We start from the raw sequence: 24,964 nt of genomic DNA, 5'->3' as shown, positions 1-24,964 counted from the left end.
GAGACAAAAGTACTCAGTTTTGTATGTCATCATTTATGCCAACATGTACATATATTGACTTCAGAAACAATGTCAGAGAAAAAACACAGGACATCTTTCTACATTGTTATGCACTCCGGAAACCTGAATCCAAGGGATTCCCTATGGCCTCATACTACACCTTCCCATCTTCCTTTTGACATTTTTGCAGGGAAGGATATCCTGATATCTACTTTGAGCTGAAAGGATACAGCAGGTGGCCCAAATGGTTTCAGACTGCCAGTTGCATTTTAAATAACCTGTAGGTCTCGGGACTTGATAAATTCCATTTGTCAGGCTAGGTGTGGTAGTGCAGGTCCTTAATCCCAGCACTCAGGAAGTAGAGGCAGAGGCAGAAGCAGAGTCAGGCAAGTCTCTCAGCTCAAGGCCAGTTTGGTCTACATAGCAAGTTCTAGGACAACCAAGTCTACATGGAGAGTCCCTGTCTCAAAGAAACAACAACAAAAACTTTCCCCAGTTAAACACAGCAGAAATCCATTACATTTTAGAAATGTACTGCTTTATTAATGTCTAAGTCAATACTGCCACAATTAAAATGCATTTATAACATGCTAAATTAAAAAAAAAAGTTAAAAGGGAATCTAAATATAAAAATCTAAAATGTAAAAAACAGCAGTCACTTAGCCATTAGCAAATAGATGGTAGGTAAGATTTCCTTGGTTTTATATAATTTTCTCAAGCACTCTACATTTAATTGAAATAAGTAGCAGCCTGTAGTAGTTTACATAAGAAACCCTCAATTCTTGTGGCTTTGATCTTTCCTTTCATTTGTTTGTAGTATATTTTCTCTTTACCTAGCACACTACTTTGATGATATTATTTATGATAATGTTGCTAATATTGCCACCACACTGATTGCTGGGTTCAGATAGCACAAGATAGGAGTGGGCCAGCAGCAGTGTCTGGTTGGATCAGTCCCATGGGAACTGGCAACTTATTTACCACAACAGATGGTATTTATATGTCTTCATGACATTTTAATTTCAAAATGCCTTGACAACAATGGTTACACTTTAGAAAAATTATTTTATTTTCCAAAGCACATAAAATGCTGTTGTTCTGCTTTCAAGGATTAAGACTACTTATTTTGTGCAGAGACAAAGACAGCACCAGTTAGCCTTTAATCACAGCTTCTGGTCATAGTGAGTGAGAGCACCATTTTCTTTCTTTTTTTCTTTATCTTTAAATTAGAAACAATCTTATTTTACCTATCAATCCCAGTTTCTCTCCCTCCCATCCCCCCCCCTCCCCTGTGTCACCCCCCATCCCACCTCCCATCCACTCCCCAGGGAGGGTGAGACCTCCTATGAGGGATCATCAAAGTCTGTACTTCTTTTGGGGCAGAAGTAGTACTAGGGCCTCCCTTGTGTATCTAGGCTGAGAGAGTATCCCTCTAAGGGGAATGGGCCCCCAAAGTCTGTGTACTAGGCATAAATACTGGATCCATCACTAGAGGCCCGATAGACTGCCCTGGCCTCCTAATTGACACCCACATTCAGGGGACCTGGTTCAGTCCTATGCTGGTTCCCCAGCTAATCTGGCTGAGGTCCATGAGCTCCCACTTTTTCTGTGGGTTTCCTCAGCATGGTCTTAACCCCTTTGCTCATTACACCTTCCTCTCTACAACTGGATTCTAGGAGTTCGGTTCAGTGCAAGCTGTGAATCTCTGCTTCTGCTTCCATCAGCTACTAAGGTTCTAGGATGGCATTTAACATAGTCATCAATCTTATTATAGGGGAAGGATATTTAAGGTAGCTTCTCCACTGTTGCTTAGATTGTTAGTTGGGGTCATCCTTGTAGATCTCTGGACATTTCCCTAGTGGCAGATTTCTCTTTAAACCTATAACATTTCTCCCTCTATTAAGGTATCTCTTTTCTTGCTCTCCTCTATTCTTCCCTGAACTCAATCATCCTGATCCCTCATGTTCTTCTCCCCGCTCCTCTTCTTACCTCCTTACTCTCCTACCTCCCTCCCCTTCCCCCCTGCTCCCAATTTGCTCAGGTGATCTTGTCCCTTTTCCCTTCTCTGGGGGTCCATGTATGCCTCTCTTAGGGTCCTCCTTGTTTCCTAGCTTCTCTGGAGGTGTGGATTGTAGGCTGGTAATCCTATGAGAGCACCATTTTCTACAGTGCAGCCATCATCTTCAGGGAAGAAAAACACACAACCAAAGTCTAAAGACATTTGCATACTCGGTTACCTGAGAAAGCTGTAAGAGCTTCCTTAGCATTCTGCATTAGGTTGGACCTCTGTCTTGAATATATTTCTTTTGTGGTGAAAAAAATACAGAACATATCAGGCCCTTATTTAAAATCCTTAAATCTCCATTGGAAGATACAAATAGAAATGAAAACTACAAATGAACACACAAGGTTACGAATTTATGTGTTTCCTCTTCTCATTTAATCTTGATAAGTATGTACATTAGTAACAATTATAAACGTGCAAGCTAGGTAGCTAGTACCTGGCCTTCCATTTCAGACACTTGAACATGTTAGCTATTTTTAAAAGCTAGTTTAAGAACTCTGGCTGCATTCTGCTTGTGTAGTTAATTCTTCCAGACAAGGTAGATAAGCATTATTAGAATAGCAAAGACTCCATTGGGGAAGACAGAGGGGACTACATGAAATAAGATATAACATACAGGAACTTGGATCGTTAAAGAAAATCGAAGCTCTGATACCGAATAATTTGAGTTATGTGCAAGGCATTAGTGAGGAGGATCATGGTTTCCAAGTGTTCATTTATTGTGCAAAGAGTGAGAGACATAGGGCTGGTGGATGGCTCAGCAGCTCTGCACACTTGTTCCTGCAGAGAACCAGGGTTCACTTCCCAGCACCCGCCTGGTGTTCCACAACCCTCCATAACTGCAGTTTCTGGCTCAATGCTCTCTTCTGACCTCTAATGACATTCACATACTCGGTGTGTGTATATGCCACTCAAACACTCATACACATAAAATAAATAATATAAACATAAAACAAAACTCCCTGAGATACGGGTAAATGCTGAGATACAGGTTATACTTAAGTGTATTTGCATTATGAGCCTACTTAGGAATATTATACAAACTAATAGAAGTGAGCCATTATTAACTTCTCTAAAAATGGAGATGAGAATTTCTAACCTAAAATATCCAAGTGCTTACCAGTAAAATAGCAAAATTTGATCATTTCAATTTCATTTTATTTCAGTGCATGTAAACATGAATACTATAATATTTGAAATCATTAAATTTGAGTATAAATGAAAACATTAATACTAGTTTGCTAATTAGGTTGAACTGAAATTTTAGTTTTCAGTGGAAGTCAAGGAGTTTGCTCAAATCCAGATATTGTCATAATTTAAAACTAGTTTTCAGTTTTGAGTATAAAACTTTAAATTACACAAAAAGTAAAAAATAACAGAAATCCTTGTAATCACCATTCATATTCAAAATATATTACTTGCTTCTCCTTTTAAAAAAGAAATGTTAATCCACAGCTAAACAATGAACTGAACTCCTGGAACCCAGTTGCAGAGAGGGAGGAGTGATGAGCAAAGGGGTCAAGACCTACCTGGAGAAACCCACAGAAACAGCTGACCTGCACACAGGGGAGCTCCTGGACCCCAGAATGATGGCTGAGAGGCCAGCATGGGACTTATTCAGACACCCTGAATGTGGGTGTCAGTGAGGAGGCCTGGGCAATCTATGGGGCCTCTGGTATTTATCCTTAGTATACGAATGAACTTTGGGAACCCATTCCACTTAGAGGGCTGCAGGAGGAGGACCGAATGATATGACAGACTTTGGGGATTCCCATGGAGGGTTTCACCCTCCCTGGGGAGCAGAGGGGGAATGGGTGGGGGATTGAGGGGATTGTGGGGGGTGGGGGAGGAGGGGAGGGAGAGGGCACTGGGATTGACATGTGAAGCAGGCTTGTTTCAATTTTAAATAAAAATAAATTAAAAAGGAAATGTTAAAAATTATCTGTCTTTTCAGAAGTTGCAACTTTTCAAAGGTGTAGACCTGTTTATTTTGAAACTATTTTTACTATATATTTATGAATTTACTGCATATTTATGTATCTATGTATTTTCATTTTATATATATTATTTATAATTAAAATTTATTCATGTATGTGTTTGTGTGTATGTGTATGAAAGAGAGAGAGAGAGAAAGAGAGAGAGAAAGGGAGGAGGGAGGGAGGGAGGAAAAGAGAGGAGAGTAGTGAGGGAGGGAGTTGGGCTTCTGCAGGTCCTAGTGTCTGTGTGGAGGTCAGTTCTGCCACACTGATTCTCACTTTCCCCTTGAGACAGCTTTTTTTTTTTTTTTTTCTGTTTCTGGGCCATTGTTGCTCTGGGATAGCTGAACTTTGTGCTTCCAGGAGACTTGCCTGGCTTGGCCTGCCAACTCATTGTAGGTGTGCTCTCCATGAAAGTTCTTTGTGTATTGTTTTTCAAGATGAATTTTCTCTGTGTAGCCCTGGCTGAACTGGAGCTCATTCTGTAGACCAGGCTGGCTTCAAATTTACAGAGATATGCCTACTCTGCCTCCTTAGCGCTGGGAGTTTTTACATGTTGTCACATTCAAACTGACTATTGTAGATGAAATGAAAATATATTTGTTCCTTTGATGAGTCATTTCAGGTGTTAATGGGAATAAATAGACAGAAATACCAACACATTTCAAAAACACTCAAAAGACCACAAAGGCTACAGTACATTTAGTTCACTCTGATCACCCACTGATTAATTGAAGGCATCACTTGGTGAACTTTTATTCTGTTCCATTCTAGCAGCTTAGGATGCATCAGGAAACAAAATAGAGGAAGCTTGGTTTTGGGTAGCTTCTCTGGGGCCTGTGCCCATTAGGGCAGTGCATAGATGTTGTTAACCCAAGGAAAGTAGTGCCTTACTCAGGACCAACAGGGGCAGATTCTGAAGTTGCAGAATAGGCGTCTATGATCCCTCTTCTGTTCCTTATCATTAACCAAGATGACATGAACCAACTCTTGTTAGCAGTTACGGCATCTGCATTAATCCTGTGTTACGTCAGCACATGTGATAGGCACGGTGCCTTGTCAGGTGCCATCTCTCTGGAGATGTGGATCTTTTTCTTTTTCAGTTTGCTGCCCCTAAATAGTACTATCTTTATTCTTGCTGCCCTGTTGTCTCTCAAGAAGGCCACATGCTTAGGACCTTGACTAAAGACCAAGAATCAGTAAAAACATGTCTTACCTGGTGTTCAAAACTATAGTCTGAAGAAAGAACAATAGTTTTCAGTGCAGGTCAATGTGGTGATGGGTCCTGAACAGGATCTCCCAGCCTTTCACTGAGTACAAACAATTGCTACTTCCCAGTGTGTACCATCAACTTCAAATGTGGCTAAATCACCAGTAAGCTAGGCTAATACATTTAGAAAAGGCTGTGTGAGGAAGGCGCTGTTGACTTAATAATTTTGCTTTGTGTGGCAGAATCCAAAATAGCAAGACATCCAAAAGGTGGTTGTTACGTTTATCAAGTGAAATCAAAATATTTTTATTCCTTGAAAATTTAATACATTTATGTAATATATAATGACCATGTTCATCTACCAAAATCTTCCTCTTCCTAGTTGTCCTGTCCCATTTCCTCATCAACTTCATTTTCTTTCTTTTTTTTGGGGGGGGGCAGGATCTCACTACGTGATACTTACTAGCCTAGAACTTACTTTGTAGACTAGGCTGGCCTCGAAATAATAGAGACCCAATTGCCTCTCTTTCCTAAGTGATGGGATTAAGTTTTCATATCCTCTTTTTAAGAAATTTTTATTAATAATTCCAAGTCCAACTAATGCTGCACCTATCCACTGGGGCAATTCCAAGCCCAACTAATGCTGCACCTATCCACTGGGGCATGAGTAACCTACCAATGTCCATGTTCCAAAGAGAGTGACCCCTTACCCCACGTTCTAGCATCCCATAGCACTTCCAGTATGGATGGATGGGATCTCTGGGGATCCTTGCAGATCCATTCTGGAATTTTGACTGGTTTTATCTTGCTCAGGTTTGGTGCAGGTAAGAGCATGTCATGTCTGGAAGTCAGCATTTCACAGCTTTGTTCTCATTTGTTGTCTCTTCTGCTCTTTCTCCTCCCGACATGTAAGGCATGCGTTATCCTAACTGAGCAGTATCTCCCGGACACAGATTTCAAGTGCTAATCTTTTGGTGGTATCATGTTTCTATTTTACTATTGTTCATAACCTGTAAACAACAGCATGAGAATTTAAGACATTTCTTTTTCTTTCAAAACTAATAGATGGCTCAGAGGTTAAGAGCACTGGCTGCTCTTCCAGAGATCCTGAGTTCAATTCCCAGCAACCACATGGTGACTCACAACAATCTATAATAAGATCTGGTGCCCTCTTCTGGCATGCAGTCATACACGCAGGCAGAATAACACTCTATACATAATAAATAAATAAAATCTTAAAAAAACCTCTTATTCATTGAATCTGGTATTTGACAACTTCCCATAGTCCCGATGGTGACTGACTGCTCTCACTTTCTACTTTCTCCTGTCTCCCTACTGCTTCTATCTGACTTACCTCTTTCTTACAAATTCTGTCTGTTTTGTTTTGTTACTCACTGAGTTTAACCACAGTTATCTAAGTGACCATTGGTTCTGCGTTATCTGTTGGTGTGTGGTGAGATCAGGAGAGAGTATACAACTGAATACAAGATTGTACTGCTTCCAGAAACTATCAATAACCACCAGTTACCAATAAGGAGCTCTGGTCTGTGAGCTCTGCTCCTTCCATAACTAGTTGTTTCAGGGTATATCTTGTGTGGGCTCAGGGGGGTCTCTACAGTGGTTGTAATTCATGGTTGTAATGGTTGTTATCAAGTTAAGAGGGTTTTCTTTCTTTCTATCCCCCCCATTTTGTTTTTTGAGACAGGGTCTCTTTATGTAACCCTGGCTGTCCTGGAACTCACTATGCAGATCAGGCTCACCTCACACTCACAGAGCTCTGCTTACGTCTGCACTACCCTGCCTGGCAAATTAAGATACTTTTTTTTTTTTAAATGCATTTATTTTTCCTCCATTTTAAAATTTATATTAGAAACAAGATTGTTTTGCATGTTAATCCCAGTTCCCTCTCCCTCCCCTCCTCCCCTTTCCCCCACTAACACCCTACTTATCCCATACCCTTTTGAGCAATTAAGGATTGCTACTTTCTAAGTTTTTGAGACCTTGCTACATGATGCAAATAGAAGCACAAGACTAGAGACTACTGTAATCTGTGTGACACTGTGGAATAAAGTGAACGGGCTGTCTCTTTTTTGTGGTTCTAGAAATAGAGTCAGTTTATACATAGAGAAAAAAGGTATTCCAGGGGCAGAAGTGGGCTAGTGAGCTGAGAAAAGATAACTGAACAAAAGCAAAAGCCTGAGTAAAATGATCATTATGAGCCCCCTTGCATGCCTTTCCTATAAGCACACATCTTTTCATTCTCTTTTCTGCATGAAGACACACTGGGAGCCATGTGAGTCATCTTTTGATGCTGCTCAAAAAATATAGAATGATAATCTGAGGATCTTACAATTTAGGCTCAAATACTTATTTGCAGACTGAAGGTTTCTTCTGATCTTCTGGTTGGCATCACACACTACTTGCTTGCGTGGGTGTACAGAGCCAAAAGGTGGCGAAGGACTAAGGAGGAACAGCATTCAAGGTAGGCCATCTTTTGCTCATATTTTGCTTTCTGAGACAGGAAAACACATCGACCTAATTCAAAAACACTTTTCCTACTGTTTCTGTACCATTCTGACTCATCGAACGTGAGACATGTGTACTGTGTGTGTGTGAACACTCAGCACTCTACATGTACTTATTTAAATGCATAAGAACAGATGTTAAGACTTTCTAAAATTACTTCATGCCATAATTTAAAAAAATAAAAGATTTAAATGTCGACTCCCTGCTAACTCAAGTGTATTCTTCCCTATTGATCATGTGTACTCCCCTGCCTCCCCGAAATTCTACTTGTAGTTTCAGAGGACTTAAGCAGATACCTTGCCCTTAATTTACTAAGTGAAATTTCACTGGATATGCACCTGAGCCCTTTATTTTCATTTGTGTTGTCCTCTATTTAGTTTCCCAGGAAGAAAAATAAGTGACTCTTGTTTTGCTTTGTTTTGGGTAATCTATAGGCAAAAGATAAGCATTCTCATTCCTTTATTCTCTTTTATATTTTGAAGTTTAACATTATGTTTCATAGAATTGTTAAGAATGTGGTCTAAAAGCTTCAATTGAAAAATATTCAAAACTCATTGAGTGTCCTGAGGTAATAATAACATCATCCTTGAAGTAGTTGATTTATCTGATGTGTGCCATTGCATGACACAATCAGTCTCAATGTAATTGTACTAATTTACCTATACTATTTTAGTGTTTCTGATAATTTGACTGGGAATGAACTTAAGTACTTTTCTTTATCTATGGTAAAATAACAACACAATGTTGCATGGGAGTATTTCCAAAGCATTTAAGAAAACTAATGCTTTTTTTTTTTGAGAACCCTCTTCTTTTTATTGATGAATAGGAATTGTGCAAAGAGTTTCATTGTATTCCTATACATTCATATAATGTACCATTATCACAGCCACTCTGTTTATTACTCTTTCTTTATTCCTCCTTTTACATTCTTTGTAATTCCCCTTTTAATTTCTCATCATTCTTCTTTTTTTCTCCTTAACTTACACATGTGAGAGAGAACATGCACTACTTTGGGGGATGTAGAGGGGGCTTGTGGTGGCTTATTTCACTTAACATGATGATCTCCATTCATCCATTTGCCACCAAGTGGTATAATCCCTTATTTTAATTTTATAAACTTTATTATTAAAAACTTGCAAATAAACAAAATTTGGGTCCTCTGGAAAAGTAGCCAGTGCTCTTTTTTAACTTTCTTTCTTTCTTTCTTTTTCTTTCTTTTCTTTCTTTTCTTTCTTTCTTTCTTTCTGCCTTCCCTTCCCCTCCCTCCCTTCATCCCTCCCTCCCTTCCTTCCTCCCTCCCTCCCTCCCTCCCTCCGTCCCTCCCTCCTTCCTTCCTTCCTTGCTTCTTTCTTTTTCTATTTTAGTTTTTTTCGAGACAAGGTTTCTCTGTAGCTTTGGAGGCTGTCCTGGAACTCACTCAGTAGACCAGGTTGGCCTCAAACTCACAGAGATCTGCCTGTCTCTGCCTCCAGAGTGCTGGGATTAAAGCCGTGCACCTCCAACCAGCTCATATGTATTTTTAACTAAGGAAAATCGTAAAGACAAATGTAGAGATTTTAAATGTTCAATAAAGTAAATGAGAAAGTTTATTTGTGCTCCTTCTGTCCACTCCACAGGCATCCATCTTCTGATGTTTATAAATATAGATTAGTTTTATGTGTTCTTGAGCTCATACAAATTGAACAATGAAGTATATTCTCATAATCTCTGGGTCCCATTCACTCACTCAACATAGTTTTTATGCAAACTAAATGAGTGACTTTTATTAATTATAATCACAATTTAGATTCTATTTTTGCACACACATTTCTAATTTTGTGAAATTGTAAAACAGAAGCACACTAAAACATGTCTCTCATCTTTTGAATCTATATTTCACAGCAAAACTTCTATTAAAGTTCATAAAATGTGTTATTAAAGACAAAAATCTGGGTTCTATTAAATTACATGAAGTCTGAGCTTTGTTGAATATATTAAAGTAGACCCTGTAGAGGACATACTATTAGGAAGATGCAATCATTTTTGAGTCACTTTTTAATGGTCACACTCAAAACAAAGGCTCTCACCAGCTGATGATTTCAGGGAAGAAAAGGCAGATATTTATTTATTGTTTGTACAATTTTGAAGGAAATAAAGTATGTTTTGGTTTGGTCAAGGGAGTTCTTTAGTATTTTTAAAGGTCAAAATGTGTACACCCAAAGTGCAGAAACCAGGACGGATCATGTAGAGGGCAGGACAGGGAGTAGGACCAAACCACAGTTTTGACCCTTCTAACCTTGGAAATGTAATGGATGAATTGTGAAAAATCAGATAGTAACATCATCTCCTTACTAGATCTGATGAGAAGGACCCAGAAGTTGGAGAAGACGACATACTCTTAATGTTCAAATGCTAGAGGTGAATGTGTCTCTGACAGGAACAGGTTGAAAAAAAGAGGCAGCTTTAAGTTCCAAGAAACCTAGATAAGGCATTAAGCTTTAAATTCTTAATATTATATATTTAGATAGGATGAATAGATTCTTGAGTAGTCAGAGTAATCATACCTCATAGGATGAGTTCTGAGTCCAGGTTTTAAAAGTGCAGATAGGTGACTGGGAAAGGTCAAAGAAAACATTCATGAGTCAATGGGCCGGGTACCGTAGTTAGTAAAGAATCAAACTCCCAGTCTTAAGGGTGGGGTTCTATCAATCTCAGGTGATACCTGAAGCCTTTAGTCTTTTGTCAATTCTGAAGGCAAGGAAGCCATCACTCTGGAGCTTTTCTCCGAGCATGGCAGTTACCAAAGCATTTTCCAGTGTGAGCACTTTCACTGGACTGGGTAGTTAGTGGCTTTAGGGAAGATGTCTTTTTTTTTTTTTTCTCAAATTGGAAACCTTTCCTCAAAAAAAAATAGTATATTCATATAGTTCAAAAATAAAAACTATACGTCATCAACCTTCCTTTCCATTCACTCTTTTCTCCATCCCCACCCTTCCACTTGGGTAACAACCATATGGTCTGTTTGTGTATCTTCCTTTCTTTTTTATTTAGTAGCTTTCTCTTCCCTTTCTTGTTTCAAATGCAGCATAGTCTATATACAGTTTCATTGCTGAAAAAAATGTCTGCTGAGCATGCTGGCAGACACCTTTAATTTAACCACTCAGGAGGCAGAGGCAGGAGGATCTCTGAGTTTGAGGCCAACCTGATCTATAAAACAAGTTCCAGGACAGAAATAAAGACAAAAGAAAAAAATCTAGCTATGTGTTTTGGTAATTTTGCATATTAACACAAAGGGGTTTTCTGCCCCTCTCCCCCAATGCAGAGTATTCCATAATATAGATATATCACAATTTACCTCAGCACTCCTTTACAGATGGGCCCCTTCAGATATACTAATCAAAATTAGTACACATTCAAATGTTAGGTAGGATACAAAATGCTTTGTATATGTAAGCAGAAGTCTTATTTGTAAACAGCAAAACTCATAGAATACATGTGGGTATGCAATGCTTTTGGCATCACCAGCAGGAAGCCTTGATACCTGTACAGCACAACTTTCTCCATGAGCAGAAGAATTAGGTTGTGAACATCAATCATAACAGGGGCATGGCAAATGATCTTTGGAGAATGAATGCAGTATCCCCAAGGAAATAAAAAGAGCACACTGTAGTCATTGTAGGAAAATTCCAGCTACTTTTACCAGTGTGCTATGCGGTGTGATTCAGCGATGTGTGAGAAGAGTAGAGATCCTGACTTTATTTATTTATTTATTTATTTATTTATTTATTTATTTTGGTTTACGAGACAGGGTTTCTCTGTGGCTTTGGAGGCTGTTCTGGAACTAGCTCTTGTAGATCAGGCTGGCCTTGAACTCACAGAGATCTGCCTGCCTCTGCCTCCCCAGTGCTGGGATTAAAGGTGTGCACCACCACCTCCAGGCAAGATCCTGAACTTTTTAGAGATTAGCTCCCATAATGATCTCACATGAGCCAGAGCCAGACCCTGGAAGTCACAGAAAACCAATGTTTAAAGAGAACAAATAAAGCCTTACTTTACTTGTCAGGAGCAAAGTTGGTCTGATTTTCAGTCAGGAGTTAGGAATGCTGTACAGTGTAACCTCGTATCTTAAATAGGGAAATTCAGGTCAGGTTCATTGTAGGGAAAACAGTTGGTTGGTACATATTAGTATCAGCTACCTTTCAGCTTCTCTTTTGCTTTCCCAGGTTTCCCCTGCCACTGCTACTTGTTTGCTTTTTTTGTGGGAGGGAGGGAGGGCCAGGCATGGGATCCAACCTATGTCACTCATGGGCTTTGTCTGAACAAGGGCTCTCCTAGTTACTCTCCATCTAGCTTGGGATTGTCTTATTGCTCCTCAGTGTAACCCCATTCAGCCTGGTGTTTGCACCAAAGGTTATCATCATTTCCATTTGGCCAAGAACAGAAGTTAGCTGCTAGGAATGGGCATGTCAGGGTTAGGGTTCTTCCTTAGTCTGTGAGTCAAGTCTGGGGCTGTGATGGAACTGATGATGTCCTGGCATCAACTGCATCAACTATGAGTGTTATGCTTCTCTTTCCTGTCCTGCACATTGCTTAGACATCATCTGCTGTTTTAAAAGGCCTTCCATTGGTCCTTGACTTTGCCAGCCACTTGAGATCTTTTCCTTTTGCTGTTTTTGAGACAGGGTTTCACTATGTAACACTGGCCTGGAATTTGCTGTGTAGTCCAGGCTGCTATGGAACTCACACAGATCCACCTGCTTCTGTCTTGTGAGTGCTAGGATTAAAGGTGTGTGCAATCATGTCTGGCAGGCATGCAAGCTTTTATTTTTGATACCAAAACTTTTGAGTTTGGTTCATACTTGCCGCCTAAATTTGATAATACCTGTTAGATAATCTCTTTTGGTCTCTCCTGCTTCCCACTACAGCTGGTCAAAAAGGCTGTCTTAGTTACTGCTCACAGCAGGCAAAATGCTCTCCACTGTCCTATTTCTCTGTGACCCCAGTACATAGCTGTGTATCTTTTTCTTCTGTCCTCTCTGACTGTGACAGCTTCTCTTTTCCATTTTGTCTGACTGCTCATTCTTGACTTCTTCACTTTATTTTCACCTCTGCAGATATTCTCTCTGCTACTTTCCCTTCTAGGATACCCCATTCCTCTCCTTTCTCCCGGACAAGCCAACTTAAAGGTGTGGCTTCACTATTATCTTAGCTATCTTCTTCATTAACGGATATTCTGAGTTTAAGCTTGTATTTATAATATTCTCATGGGCATAGGTCAAAGTCGACCCAGTGAACACTGAAGTAACTATTGTCTCATGAGGCTATGGCCTCTCTATTTGTGATCATTGGGGTCTTAATAACTTAAGCTTAGTATGTAAACTTTTATGATTCTTAATGTAATAATTAGGCCAACCATTAATCTTATTTTGTGAATTCTGACAACTTGTTTTCATAAAATAATCATCTGATTTTTTTCTTTTTTTGAGACAAGGTCTTACTATGCATCCCTGGCTGGCTTGGAAATAACCAAATATAATAGGCTGGCTTCAAACCCATAGTGATCCACCTGCCTCTGCCTCTGCCTCTTGGAGAGTTCGAATTTGGAGACACAGGCCTCTACACCCATAGTTAACTGATTTTTCTTTTTGAGGCAGGGTTTCCCTGGCTGTCCCGAACTCACTCTGTCAATCAGGCCTCAAGATCTGCCTGCTTCTGCCTCCCAAGCGCTGGGATCAAAGGCATGTGCTACCACCACCCAGTGTTAATTGAGTCTTTAAACCCACAGATATGATCTAATCAAGCACAGAGCCAATTCTCCCACTCTTATCTCTCATCTCTGTTTTTTCTCATAGTTTCCTTAATTTGAAATAGAATGGGCTCCAGTTTCTATGTGTCTGTGTCCTGTTCTCTCAGTCAAGTGTCTTTGTATTCACTGCTTCTATGTGCAACGACATCCTTACCTGGGGCTGACAGGATGTAGAGCCCAGTGGGAAACGAAAAAGTGGGGGGCTCCTTGTCATAAACATAGGAAAAGTTATCTTTTGTTTAAGCTATTCATGGAAAGCCTTTCTCTTTTTCCTGTGTGTGTCTTCGGTTTACACACACATTCTACTGCCCCACTGCACTTCGCCTACAGAACACAAGCTCACAGAAAACATTATTATGTTTCACAATGGTGAGAACAGAGCACTAGTGTCAACACAGGGCAGAGCCAGGGGTCATTAAATCAGGCTGCTTGATGTTTCTGAGCCTTTCTTAATCCTGCCCACCTTTCAAAAGGCAAGGCAAGGCTTCGCTACTAACCAGATATTAAAGCTTCTGCACGCTGGGCCTGTCTTTACCTTACTCTGAAGATGGTCAAAGCATTCCTCTCTGGGCTCCTCTGAAAACCCTTTCTGCCTACCAATAGTCACCAAGAATCCTGAAAGCAGGGACTCCTGGTAGCTACCACAGGGGTCACAGACAATCATTGCCGAATAACGTTTGCCGAAAATCAATTAAAGAGAGCAGTGCTAATTTTGAAGCCTTGTGCAACATTTCCAGGAAGTGCCTTTCTTTCATTTTTCAGACCAAGAATCACTGTAAACACCAAAGTCCATATTGTCTAATTGCCTGGCAGTGCCTTCCTTTCCTCCTTCACAGTTGGTACACTGACTCGTATTGATCTTCTAAGAACACTCATTAGAAATTATAATTGGATTATAGTAATGTATATAATTTGTAGTTTTAAGAATGTATGAATCCACTGGTTTACTCGAATATTTCGATACAAGACTATGTTTCCAACCTTCTTAAAAAAGCTATTTTGATCAAAAAAGGAAGGGTTCTGGAGAATAAATATATACATTTTAGTAAAAATGTTATTTCATGGTTATGCCTTTCATAAAGACCTGGAAATTCTGTCAACAGACAAGCAAAGATCTTCATGGAGCTGCCTGAAGAAAGAGGCCACCCCAGTCTGTAAAAAGCTCTGACTTCCCACCCTGGCTGAATATTCCTTTAGCTTAAAAACTGGTACACAATTCACACCTTACCACAAATATCCATCTTTTCATATATTTGGATCTAAAAACTGAGAAAGCTCATTTGTGCTTGGGGATAAGTTGCTCAAAAAACAGGGTAAAGTGGGATCATTGGGACAGAAAACATTGATTGAAAGAATGCACCACAGACACCGCATCACTAAGAAAGCCAGTAACTTTACTGAATTGTCTGCAAAATACAAATTATACCTTATTTCCAGCAGGAGAAACTCTTGAAAATTTCCCACTTTAATTCACTACAGACAGCTGAATTTAAGTCCCTTGAGATACACAGATGTGGTTTAACTTAGGTATAACATCTTGTCATCTAGTGGCGACAAAGTCCAGCTTATGCCGCTGTGAGCCTCTGTTTGAATACTTGTTGCAAATGCTTGTATGCCCTCATTTACAAGCTATTTAATTACTCTCATTGAATGGAAACAAGTCATCAGAAAAGGAAAAAGAAGAAAAATGATACAGCAAACCATCTGAAGCAATCCAAGTCCTATGCCTACAGTGACCCGGGTCTCTTTGCTCCAAGAGTACACTGCTGCATTCATATCACGACAGGATCCATCACTTAGCGAACCTCCTTGAATTAAACTGAGGTATGAATCAATTTGAGGTATGAACAGGGAAGGCAAAATGCAATACCCGATTAGGAAAATAACCAAAATGGACAAATTTAATGCAGAAGATATGTGGCTTGGATTGCTCCACATCTTTGGTTAAAACATAGTAAGAAAAGCCTTTAATTACATCTGTAGTCTGAAGCATTCTACCAGACACCAGTATTCAAGCAATCTTCAAAAGATCTGTAGTGGCAGGAAATTAACGCCATATAAGTGACGACACCATAGCAGATGGCACAAAGGAGAGCAGATGAAGTATGCCATGCTTAGGCAACAGCCTTTATTGAAGGTTCAAGTGGCTTCTTCTTCAAAAAAAATTTAAAGAAAGAAATACAAAGCATTTACCCTCTGGGGATGTGGGACACACATCAAAGGGATCAAGGAGTAAAAACGGTATCTCTAAGGTAAAGGGTAGGTATGTCAAAAACAAACACATAGAGGTGAGAGAGGGCAGACATGGTCTTAAAACGTGCATTGGGATTTGTTTTGCAATTCTCACTTTAGTTAACCTTTAGGTGTTCTAAAGATGACAGGCATTTTCATATTCATCATTACAAAATGTTAAATTCCACCTTTGGGAAAAAATTAAGCCATTTTACTAAAAAACACAATTTTAAAAAAGGTTGAACTAAACAGCCTCCTCACATCAATGCGTACAGCATACAGGTTGTGCAGCTTGCATATGCTGCACCACCGTTACCAGTGGTTCTCAGCCTACTGTTACCAAAATTCTTTTAAAATAGGACTAGGTATAACAATACTTGCAGCCATGTAAAACGCCACTTACAGTTCTCCTACTTGCAATGATGAATGTTGTCTAAAATGCTACTCTAGGCCAGGTAACTTAAAATAATCCCTCAGAACTCTGCCCAGACTCCTGGACACAAAGGACTTTCTGTGATTAAAAACCATACTAGGTTTGCAAATACAGTAAGTGGTGACTTACAGAAAAGGCAGAAGGGTAAAGACAGACAGACACTGACTGTTCATAGAGTGTGACTGGTCACAATAAAAATTGTGCTTCTCATTAAATCATCTTAAAAAATTCTTAGATTATCCCTTTACTATCTGCTACTGCTTTGAATTCAGTAGTGGGAAGGAGGTGACTGGCGTCCATTTTCAAGTGAGTCTGTTCTTCTCGAGTTTGTACAAAACTATTGTCAGAAGTGCTATAAACAGCAGAGGCCTTTGCTGGCACAATCGCTTACTCTATCTTTAACATTAGAAACTCATGTTTGCTTTGTTGCCGAGGCAAATGGCAGGTAAAAATTTAATATGGCTATTTCTTCATATTTTTATATGACCCTTTCCCACCCACTGGCAAGATTCTAAGGATACTGATAAACAAATGTATTTTGAAATGACAAGGAACATTTGTGATATGCTTGCATATTTAATACATGTTAAGTTATAAACATGAATCGTTAGGATGGAATCAAGTCCATAGTAAAATGATGACTGATTTTCATTTTCACTTCATGTGCACATTTTGTGCGCATACACAGACATGCAAACAGGTGTATAGATAACCATATTTGCAAAGGTGTTTTCCTGTTTTCCTTCTGCATAAAGACTAGTCTTCATGTTCCATGGATACCTTTAGTAGTGGGATATATATGAAATGATGGATGTCTTTATTTTATTTTTAATATAAAACATTACTACAAGGCAGGCTAGCATCCTATACGGATACAACCAAAGGTGCATCGTGGTCTAATTATGGATTGCAGATCAAGTTAAGAAAAATATAGCCTCATTAATAAGGTCTTTTGGCTTCTGCCACCCAGCGGCAGCCTTTTACAGCGAGAAACACATAGCAACTATGCAGTTAAAAGGAAATAAAAACTGATGATTATGTCCTACATATGACCTAGCAGGACTGATTTTACCGTAGTCTTTGCTCTGCATGTTAGTATGGATGACTGGAGATGAATCGACAGATCTTCACATTCCAAGAGAAGGAAATCACTTCCTAGACTGAAATATCACTTTATTAAACACTATATATTGATTCTTTATGGCACTCACTTTTAGAGGGTCTGAAAATTAATCCCTTACACACAAATATTAGACAAGTGTTAAATTATCTTGAAAATTAACAAAAGGGACATAGAGAAAGTTTTTGAATGGGAGTTCTTGAAATGGCTATTAAATCTCTTTATTGAAGAAAAAAATAGATGCCGTACATGCTTTATGCAGAAGTGACATTGGGGGTCCTGACACACCAGGCTGTTCAACAGGTCAGTTAAAATCTCGAAGGTGGACGACAAGTAACCATCCCTTAACTGTTTTCCTCCCTTGTAGCACCCAGTCTTTCACATTTTTCTTCTATAGAAATCTGTAACTTATCCACCAAGTAAACTCACATCTCTTGTTCCTAGGGCCCAACTTGCAGGACATGTGACCCAACTTACTCTGGGCATATTTCTAAGAAACATCAAATTCAAGGCTGAACATGAACCATGTAATTTAGAATATGGGCGAGTTAGGATATGAACTTACTCAATTCCAAGATGCGTGGTGAAATGGAGAGATCTGAAAGGGGCCCTGCTTTTGATAAAATGCAAAAAACAAAACAAAACAAAACAAAAATAGTTTGAAAGAAACCAATTAGTATATACAATGGATGTCAGTTGACCTATAATTTGTTGACATTCTAAAAACAATTTAGGATGTTGCAATGTAATATGCTCTAACCCCACAGGTTATCCTTTTGACAGCTGACCTTGAACTTATAAAATGTGTGCAGAGTAAAAGAAATCAGAAAGAAAATAGTTACTCAAGTGTGCAACTGCACAAATATACCCCCCTCCCACTAAGAAAACAAAACTTCTGCCATTACCATAATATTATATATATTAGAAAGCTATACACAAGCATGTTAATTTCACAGATTTTTAAAAGATTCTTAATATTTTATATAATTAGAAATACACATTTCAAAAACAAAACTTCTACAAAGAGAAAACAGTTATGTTGGTTAGCAAAGCATGGAGTTCCTCATGGCTTAGGGTAGTGCTTTCTATACAAAAAGTCCTCTGTGGGTTTTACAGGACTGTTTAAAATATTAGCGAAGCTATTGAGGGGAAAAAACACATTTTGGCTTAAGTAAACTACAAAAAGCCACAAATGCTTTGCAAACTCTTTCTTACCTTTTATATGAAAATAAGCAAAATGTAATGTACATATTTTTATATTTTTTATTTAATAAGAGATGCAGACCCAGATTTATTTATTTAATTAAATACGTTAGCTCTCAAACGCCACACTGTTTTTTTTTTGTACATTTTTTGTTGTTTTGTTTTTTCTTTTTTTCTTTTCTTTTCTTTTAAAGTAGGTATGGTCCTCTTTGAATGGTTTCTGATCCTTTTGAATGAGTGCCATACACCAATGATATGCCTGCAGGTTTGTGAGCTTCCTCGGGATGTTAGGTGACCGGGCATGTTCCTAACATTTACCAATGGCCACCCCTTGCCGGGTCTGTCCAAACGTCTATACATTTTTCTATATGTTGCATAACAGCTGCTCTCTTTCAGTAAAGATCTGCCGCTTTTGGCAAATGTTTCCTTTTGTCTATTTACATGTAAATAACGTTGAACCTGCAACATGACACTATCTATTGTAACATACATTTTGCAAAGGAGCACAACAGTGAAGAGAAGTTAGCCTTAAAATCTATTTTGTACAAGTGTTCTGTTGTACAACTCAAGTGCTAAGCTTATCTCAGCATTTCTGTTTATCTTTATACTGTATCACTGAGGCAATTTAAAAGTACTTTTACAAAACAGAGTACCTGACGGTTTTTTTTTTTTTCCACACACGGCACATATAATGCATATCGACCCCCCTTCCCCATTAAGGTATAGCACACACACACACTGCAAGAAAAAAAAAAACTATTAAGTAATAATGTGATCATGTTGCCCATCCTTCAGAGAGTCGCATGCGCTTGACTGAGGGACTTTCCCTTTCGTCCGGCGAAGGTCTGGTGAGTCCAATGGGGGAGTGGAATTCGTTCCGGTGATCCTCTCGGTCGCTCCCATCGTAGGAACTGCTACAGCTGCTCAAGCTATCAACAGGAGACCTCCCCGCCTCGTGGCGCGTGTGTTGTGGGTATCTCGAAGGGGTGGTGGTACGGTCTCTAGGAGGAGAAACAGGTTCTGACTTGATGTTGAGGCTTTGAGTAGAAGGCAGGGAGAGATTTGAACTCTGAGATAAATGAGTGCTAGTGCAAGCTCTGTAGGAGGAAAGGAAACCCAGTTACAGATGGAGGAGGCCTGCAGGCCCCAGGAACTCACATTACAAACATATCAGCTTAACGACTTGCATAGACTCTAGTGCACGCCCAAGTGAGAAGGGCAGCTAGGCACCGAGTGGCGTCACAGCCTAGAGCGGTGGAGAATGCCTGTGCCTGGTGGGAAACATGCTACTTAACTGGCTCAGGCCTTATGAATGATCTGTAACCCCCAAAGACTCTGAAACCATATAGTTTTCCTTTTTGTAAAGGTTTGCGACATGATACAAAAGCCATTCTGTGGTCATGGAATTTTCCCTGTACAATTTCCAATCTTTCATTTTCTAAGCCTTGGGGGATGGTGCTTGGCTTTAAACCAGCCTCTCTTGGTTTACTAATGCCTGCATTTGAAAATTATTTTTAAAATCTTATATTGATATAAGCTTCCTCTCCTTTCAATTAATATGTCCATACAGGTGGAGTTATTTAGTACTAAGGGAAAGTGAACAGTTTGAATTTCAAATGAACAGAACATATCAAATGTTATATAGTATAGATAACTGATGTAAAGCTTGGAAGGGCAAAGGAGGGGAAAAAGGACTGATCATTATCTGCAGGAAATTTAAACACCAGTTTAAAACATCTCACTAAAACTGATACAGAGCTGGGATTTCTTTATCCTTTGGAGTTGCATGGGATAAAAACCTTGTTTGTAGTACCATTTCCTCTGACCTTACTCTGGCTAAGCAGTAGAAACGATGGGGTATTTAGGGCTGCACTTCTCTTATTTATAACTATTATTATTTGGTGAATCTGCTGTTTCTTAAGGAAAGGGTGTGTCAGAGAAGAATGGAGCGTGCTATTACTATCCTGACCCACACTGATTCCCAAAGAGTGTTTTCTGGGAGACTTTAGACAGGATATTCTGGAGAGAGAAGGACTAAGCCTCTAAGCCTTGCTCGGCAATCAGTGACTTTGATCAGAGCAAACTGTGGTCACCTTGCATCATCTTTAAGATGTTTTTGTTGTTGTTGTTGCATTCTGATTGCCAAAGCCAAGCTGACCCAACTGCACTGTCAAGAAAGTACAGTAGTTGCTTTAACTGAGGGATACTCACAGAAAATAATCATCTGTACAGCCACACAAATTTGAAACAAAAGAAACTAAGCCTACCTATTCATGTATGTAATCATGCTGCTTTCTAATGGGAGAACTAGATGTATCTTTCGAAGCAGGGAAACAGTGTGAGTATATTTCAGAGAAAAGTGGAATAATTTGGGGCTGGCCTTTTGGGAGATTCGGTAAGGATTAGGATGCACAGATATAAAATTAGTCAGAAACGAATTTATCTTTGAGTAATGTTTTATACAAAAGCACCACCTACTGGCAAGGAATTACTTCCCTCTTATTAATAGATGGGCTAACATGGAGGACAATATAAAGAGAATTCCTTGCTGTTTTAATGAGCCCTTCTTTCTTTGGCAATCTGAGCCCTTAGACCAAGATCACAGTCCCATTGCACATGGCTTCTATCTTTGTTTATTTATGGAACTATTTATCTGAAGCTTGTTACTTTAGATTGTATTAGTTCTTAATTTTCTGAGACTTTTAATTAAATGGTCTTTAAATCAAGAATACGTTGAGATGGGGGCAGGAAAACACCTGTATTTCAAAGGCTCCATAATGGTGGACTATTTTATACTGGTTCAAAGTTACTTAATGATTCATTTTGATGTTTGAGGAAATCCTCTTTTGATTTCTGGAAGAAAGAGTTTTCCTGGCTCTGGGTAAGAAAAACCATTTCACTAACATTTAATTAAACGCTTCTGCTGTGGATCATACGAGCGCTTAATAACGAATGTCAATTAGGAGGCTGGAAATGACACAGCACATCAATAAATACTTTCCTTCACTCTTTGACATTTTAATTTGCATTTCTCTAAACAGAGTAGAAAGGGAAATTTCTGAAAACTTCGTGAGTTGGGTCACATAGGTAACTTATCTATGTCAATTAAATTAAAAATAGTGTGAGTAAAAGGATGTTTTTTTAATGCCATCAGAAGGCTGAAATATCCTTTTATTTGCTTCAGTTCCCCAAATCAATGGCCGTGTAAAAGTTTAGTGGCATCTTGTTCCCCCAAAAGATCAAAGAACTTCTGGTGATTCTTTTCTCTAACTGGAACAGTTTATCTGGTGGTGGGATTTCATTTTGCCACTAAACATATAGGAAACCCTATTCTGAGCTGTGTAGTTGTGGGGACTAAATCTACAGTAAAGAGATATATATGGTCTCTTCGTCTCAACTTCATTTTCACTGTAGTATAGAATGCACTTCAGAGTGGCTAATCTCTGCTGTCAAAGGAGTACTTTTCTGACAAGAAAAAGCGGCATTCATACCATTTAACTGTATGCTAGTTTGTTCTTGAGAGACAAAACATAGCCATAAACAACTGTGAGATGCTACAGGTGTAAGTGGGTGAGAAAGAGGTCGGAGGAGAGGCAGGAAAGGGTCAGGTGTATAGGGTACCCTGTCAGGGCCTCTGTGCTAGGTCTGATCCACTACACAGGATTTTTAAACTGTGAAAACGACCCTTCCTCAAAATCATTCAGAAATAAATACGGATAGCTTTATGTAAGTTCCTCTCACTCTACCACCCCAAGAAAATTAGGTTTTCCTGCTATATTTATCTCCTTTTCCCTATGTGAGACAGTCTCATTATGTATTCCAGACTGGCCTCAAACTTTAATCCTACTGTTTTTGGTCTCCTAGGTGTTGGGATTACAGGTTGGCACATCAGGCTCACTTGAGCCTAATTATTTTTTAAGATTCATTTTATTTTTATTTATGAGTATATGTGTATGTCTCTTTGTGAGCTGGTGCATATGTATGCAGATGCCTAGGGAGACTAGAAGAGGAAGAGGGAGACTAGACTGGATATTCTGGAGCTAGACTTACAGGTAGTTGTGAACCATCTGACATGGGTGCCTTGGGTCGTAGGTAAACCTGCTGAGCCATCATCTCTCCAGTCCCTGAGCCTCACCTTTTTTCCCCTAGAGACTGGGTTTCACCCCGTAACCCTGATAGACCTGGAATTTACTGTATTAGCCAGACTAAGACTGGAACCACACAGCCATGAAGCATGACTTTTTAAAAGTAATCTCTATTCAATCTCTCCCTCTTTCCCTCTCTCAGTTATGTATTGAATACTCTCATCAATGAAGAAATCGAGTGGACAGACTTCCAGAAAACAGGTTGTCATTTTCTAGACAGTGATCAAAAGAATACCTAAAAGTCAAGGGCTGTGTCTGTAAAACTGTGACTCCCTCACTGGGAATGGCTCTTCCTATATAAAATTAGTGTCTGCCTCTTGTCTAACTTTATCATATAAAATAGATACTACGTAGTTTCTCAAGCCTAGCCTTGCAGACAATGCTATAAGGAAAAGTGGACATTTCGGTTTTCATGGACAAAAATAAAGAGTTTTACTATAGTTTGCAATTTTGAGAGAGAATTATAGTAGTCATTTAGGATTCTGGAGGTATTGACTGTGGTGGAACTAAATTCTATCCGATTCTTTGCTTAAAATATAGTACCTACCTACTAAGCACAAATTTGTGAGACCCTTTGACTTGGAAAACATATCAGTCCTTTTAACTGATTTATTCTCTACGACAGTGGTTCTCAACCTTCCTAATGCTGCCACCTTTTACTACAGTACCTCATGCTGTGGTGATCTGAACCATAAAATTATTTCATTGCTATTTCATAACTGTAATTTTGCTACTGTCATGAATCATAATCTAAATACCTGATATGCAGGATATCTGGTACATGATCCTCCCAAAGGAGTTTCAACCTACAGGTTGAGAACTGCTTCTCTAAGGAATTAAGGCAATTTATATACTTTATTTTACATAGATATTATACGTTGGAGTTTTCTACAAAACTGTGTAAGAAGATGAGATGGCTTATCTGAAGACATCTCACAAACAGCTACTGTGAGGGAGGATGAAGGAGAAGGCATATGGTGACAGAGGAGGAGAGAGAGGTGGGTGGTGGTGCTGAGTGTAAGGATGTGAAGACTTGGTCATCCTATAAATGTGAGGTGTAAGGGAAGTGATTAAGTGCAACTGCAGTTCATAGACTAAATTCAAATTATGCACAAGAAGATTTGGTTTTGGAAGAAAAGGAGGGAGGGTAGATCCTTGGATGCTGGAAACTCAGTTTCCCTTTAGTCTTGGGGTACCACTCACTCCTTTCTTAATTAAGGGTAGTAGAGAATTATGTTTCCCCATGTGATAATTTTTAAAATTGTGTGGATGGTCAAAATAACAAATATATGAATACCCTCATAATTAAAAATGATCTGATATCATTCACAAGCAAAAGAAAAATGATATTCAAATAAAATGACAAGACTTAAAATTGTACTATGTATTTATTTGTTCTGTGTATGGGAGTGCAAGTGCATGTACACCAATAGGAGTTTATTCTCTTCTTCCACCATGTGGGTCCCAGCAGTCAAAGTCAGGTTGTCAAGGTTGTTAATGAGGTTTTGTGACAAGCACCTTTAGCCATTGAGCCATCTGGCTGGTCATTATATGGCTTTTTGATATGGCTAACACCTGGAAGGAGGATGGGATTTAGTGCTATAATAGATGAATTTTATGAATAATTAGAAAGGAACAGTTCCCCTTATTATGGACAAGTACGTCAGTACAATGCTATATATACATATAAAAATTGTCTGGATAGTATTATGTACTTAGTGAAAATTTCCAGAAAAGTTATTGAAATTAGAATCTACTTGCATCATTAGCAGTGGAGGAAAATTTAAATGTCTTAAAAAGATCATTGTTGACCAACATTTCATACATCTTTAATGGCAGCACTCTTTCCAGAAGGCACAGCCATAATGCCATGTAAATTTGTTTAATTGTGCACATGGAAGGCTAGATTTTCAATGACAGTGATTTGTCAGTGGGATGGCAGTAACAAGTGACTCTTGAATGGTATCTTAGATCTGTGTTATATCAATACTAAATGAAGTTCAGTGGGAGAAGGGGGAGGAGAAGGCAAGAACAATGAAGTTATGGTAGCAATTAGTGACTTTTATTTGAATAAATAGACCTTCCTCAGCATTGAGATACAAAACTAGTTAATTAATATTACTAACTCATAACTAAAATGGCTCAATAGAAAATTGAATGTGGGGTGGGTATGTAGGATGTTTCTAAAATATGAGAATTCATCTCTAAGTAGTTTTGTCCTATTTGTTTTAAAGATTGAATTCTGTAATTATTGTTTCAAATTAAAATG

The 24,964-nt window shown here is 38.9% G+C and overlaps 1 protein-coding gene across 9 annotated transcripts in view; it reads right to left on the bottom strand.

Annotated features, from left to right (window-relative positions):
• Window positions 1-14,935: 14,935 nt before the first annotated feature.
• The window catches only part of Mef2c (myocyte enhancer factor 2C), a 145,753-nt gene continuing 135,724 nt past the window's right edge, over window positions 14,936-24,964 (bottom strand). For 7 of the 9 annotated variants that reach the window (XM_027401793.1, XM_027401789.2, XM_035440482.1 and 4 more), the window contains one exon: window positions 14,936-19,647. In XM_027401793.1, the coding sequence (XP_027257594.1) occupies window positions 19,326-19,647 (322 nt within the window). In that variant the 3' untranslated portion in view covers window positions 14,936-19,325. The remainder of the gene's footprint in view (window positions 19,648-24,964) is intronic. The other 2 variants (XM_027401792.2, XM_027401791.2) reach the window with 1 other exon arrangement.

The sequence above is a fragment of the Cricetulus griseus genome, chromosome 2, assembly GCF_003668045.3.
Source record: "Cricetulus griseus strain 17A/GY chromosome 2, alternate assembly CriGri-PICRH-1.0, whole genome shotgun sequence".
NCBI classification, from domain to species: domain Eukaryota; kingdom Metazoa; phylum Chordata; class Mammalia; order Rodentia; family Cricetidae; genus Cricetulus; species Cricetulus griseus.
This window is presented reverse-complemented; position numbering and strand designations above follow the sequence as displayed.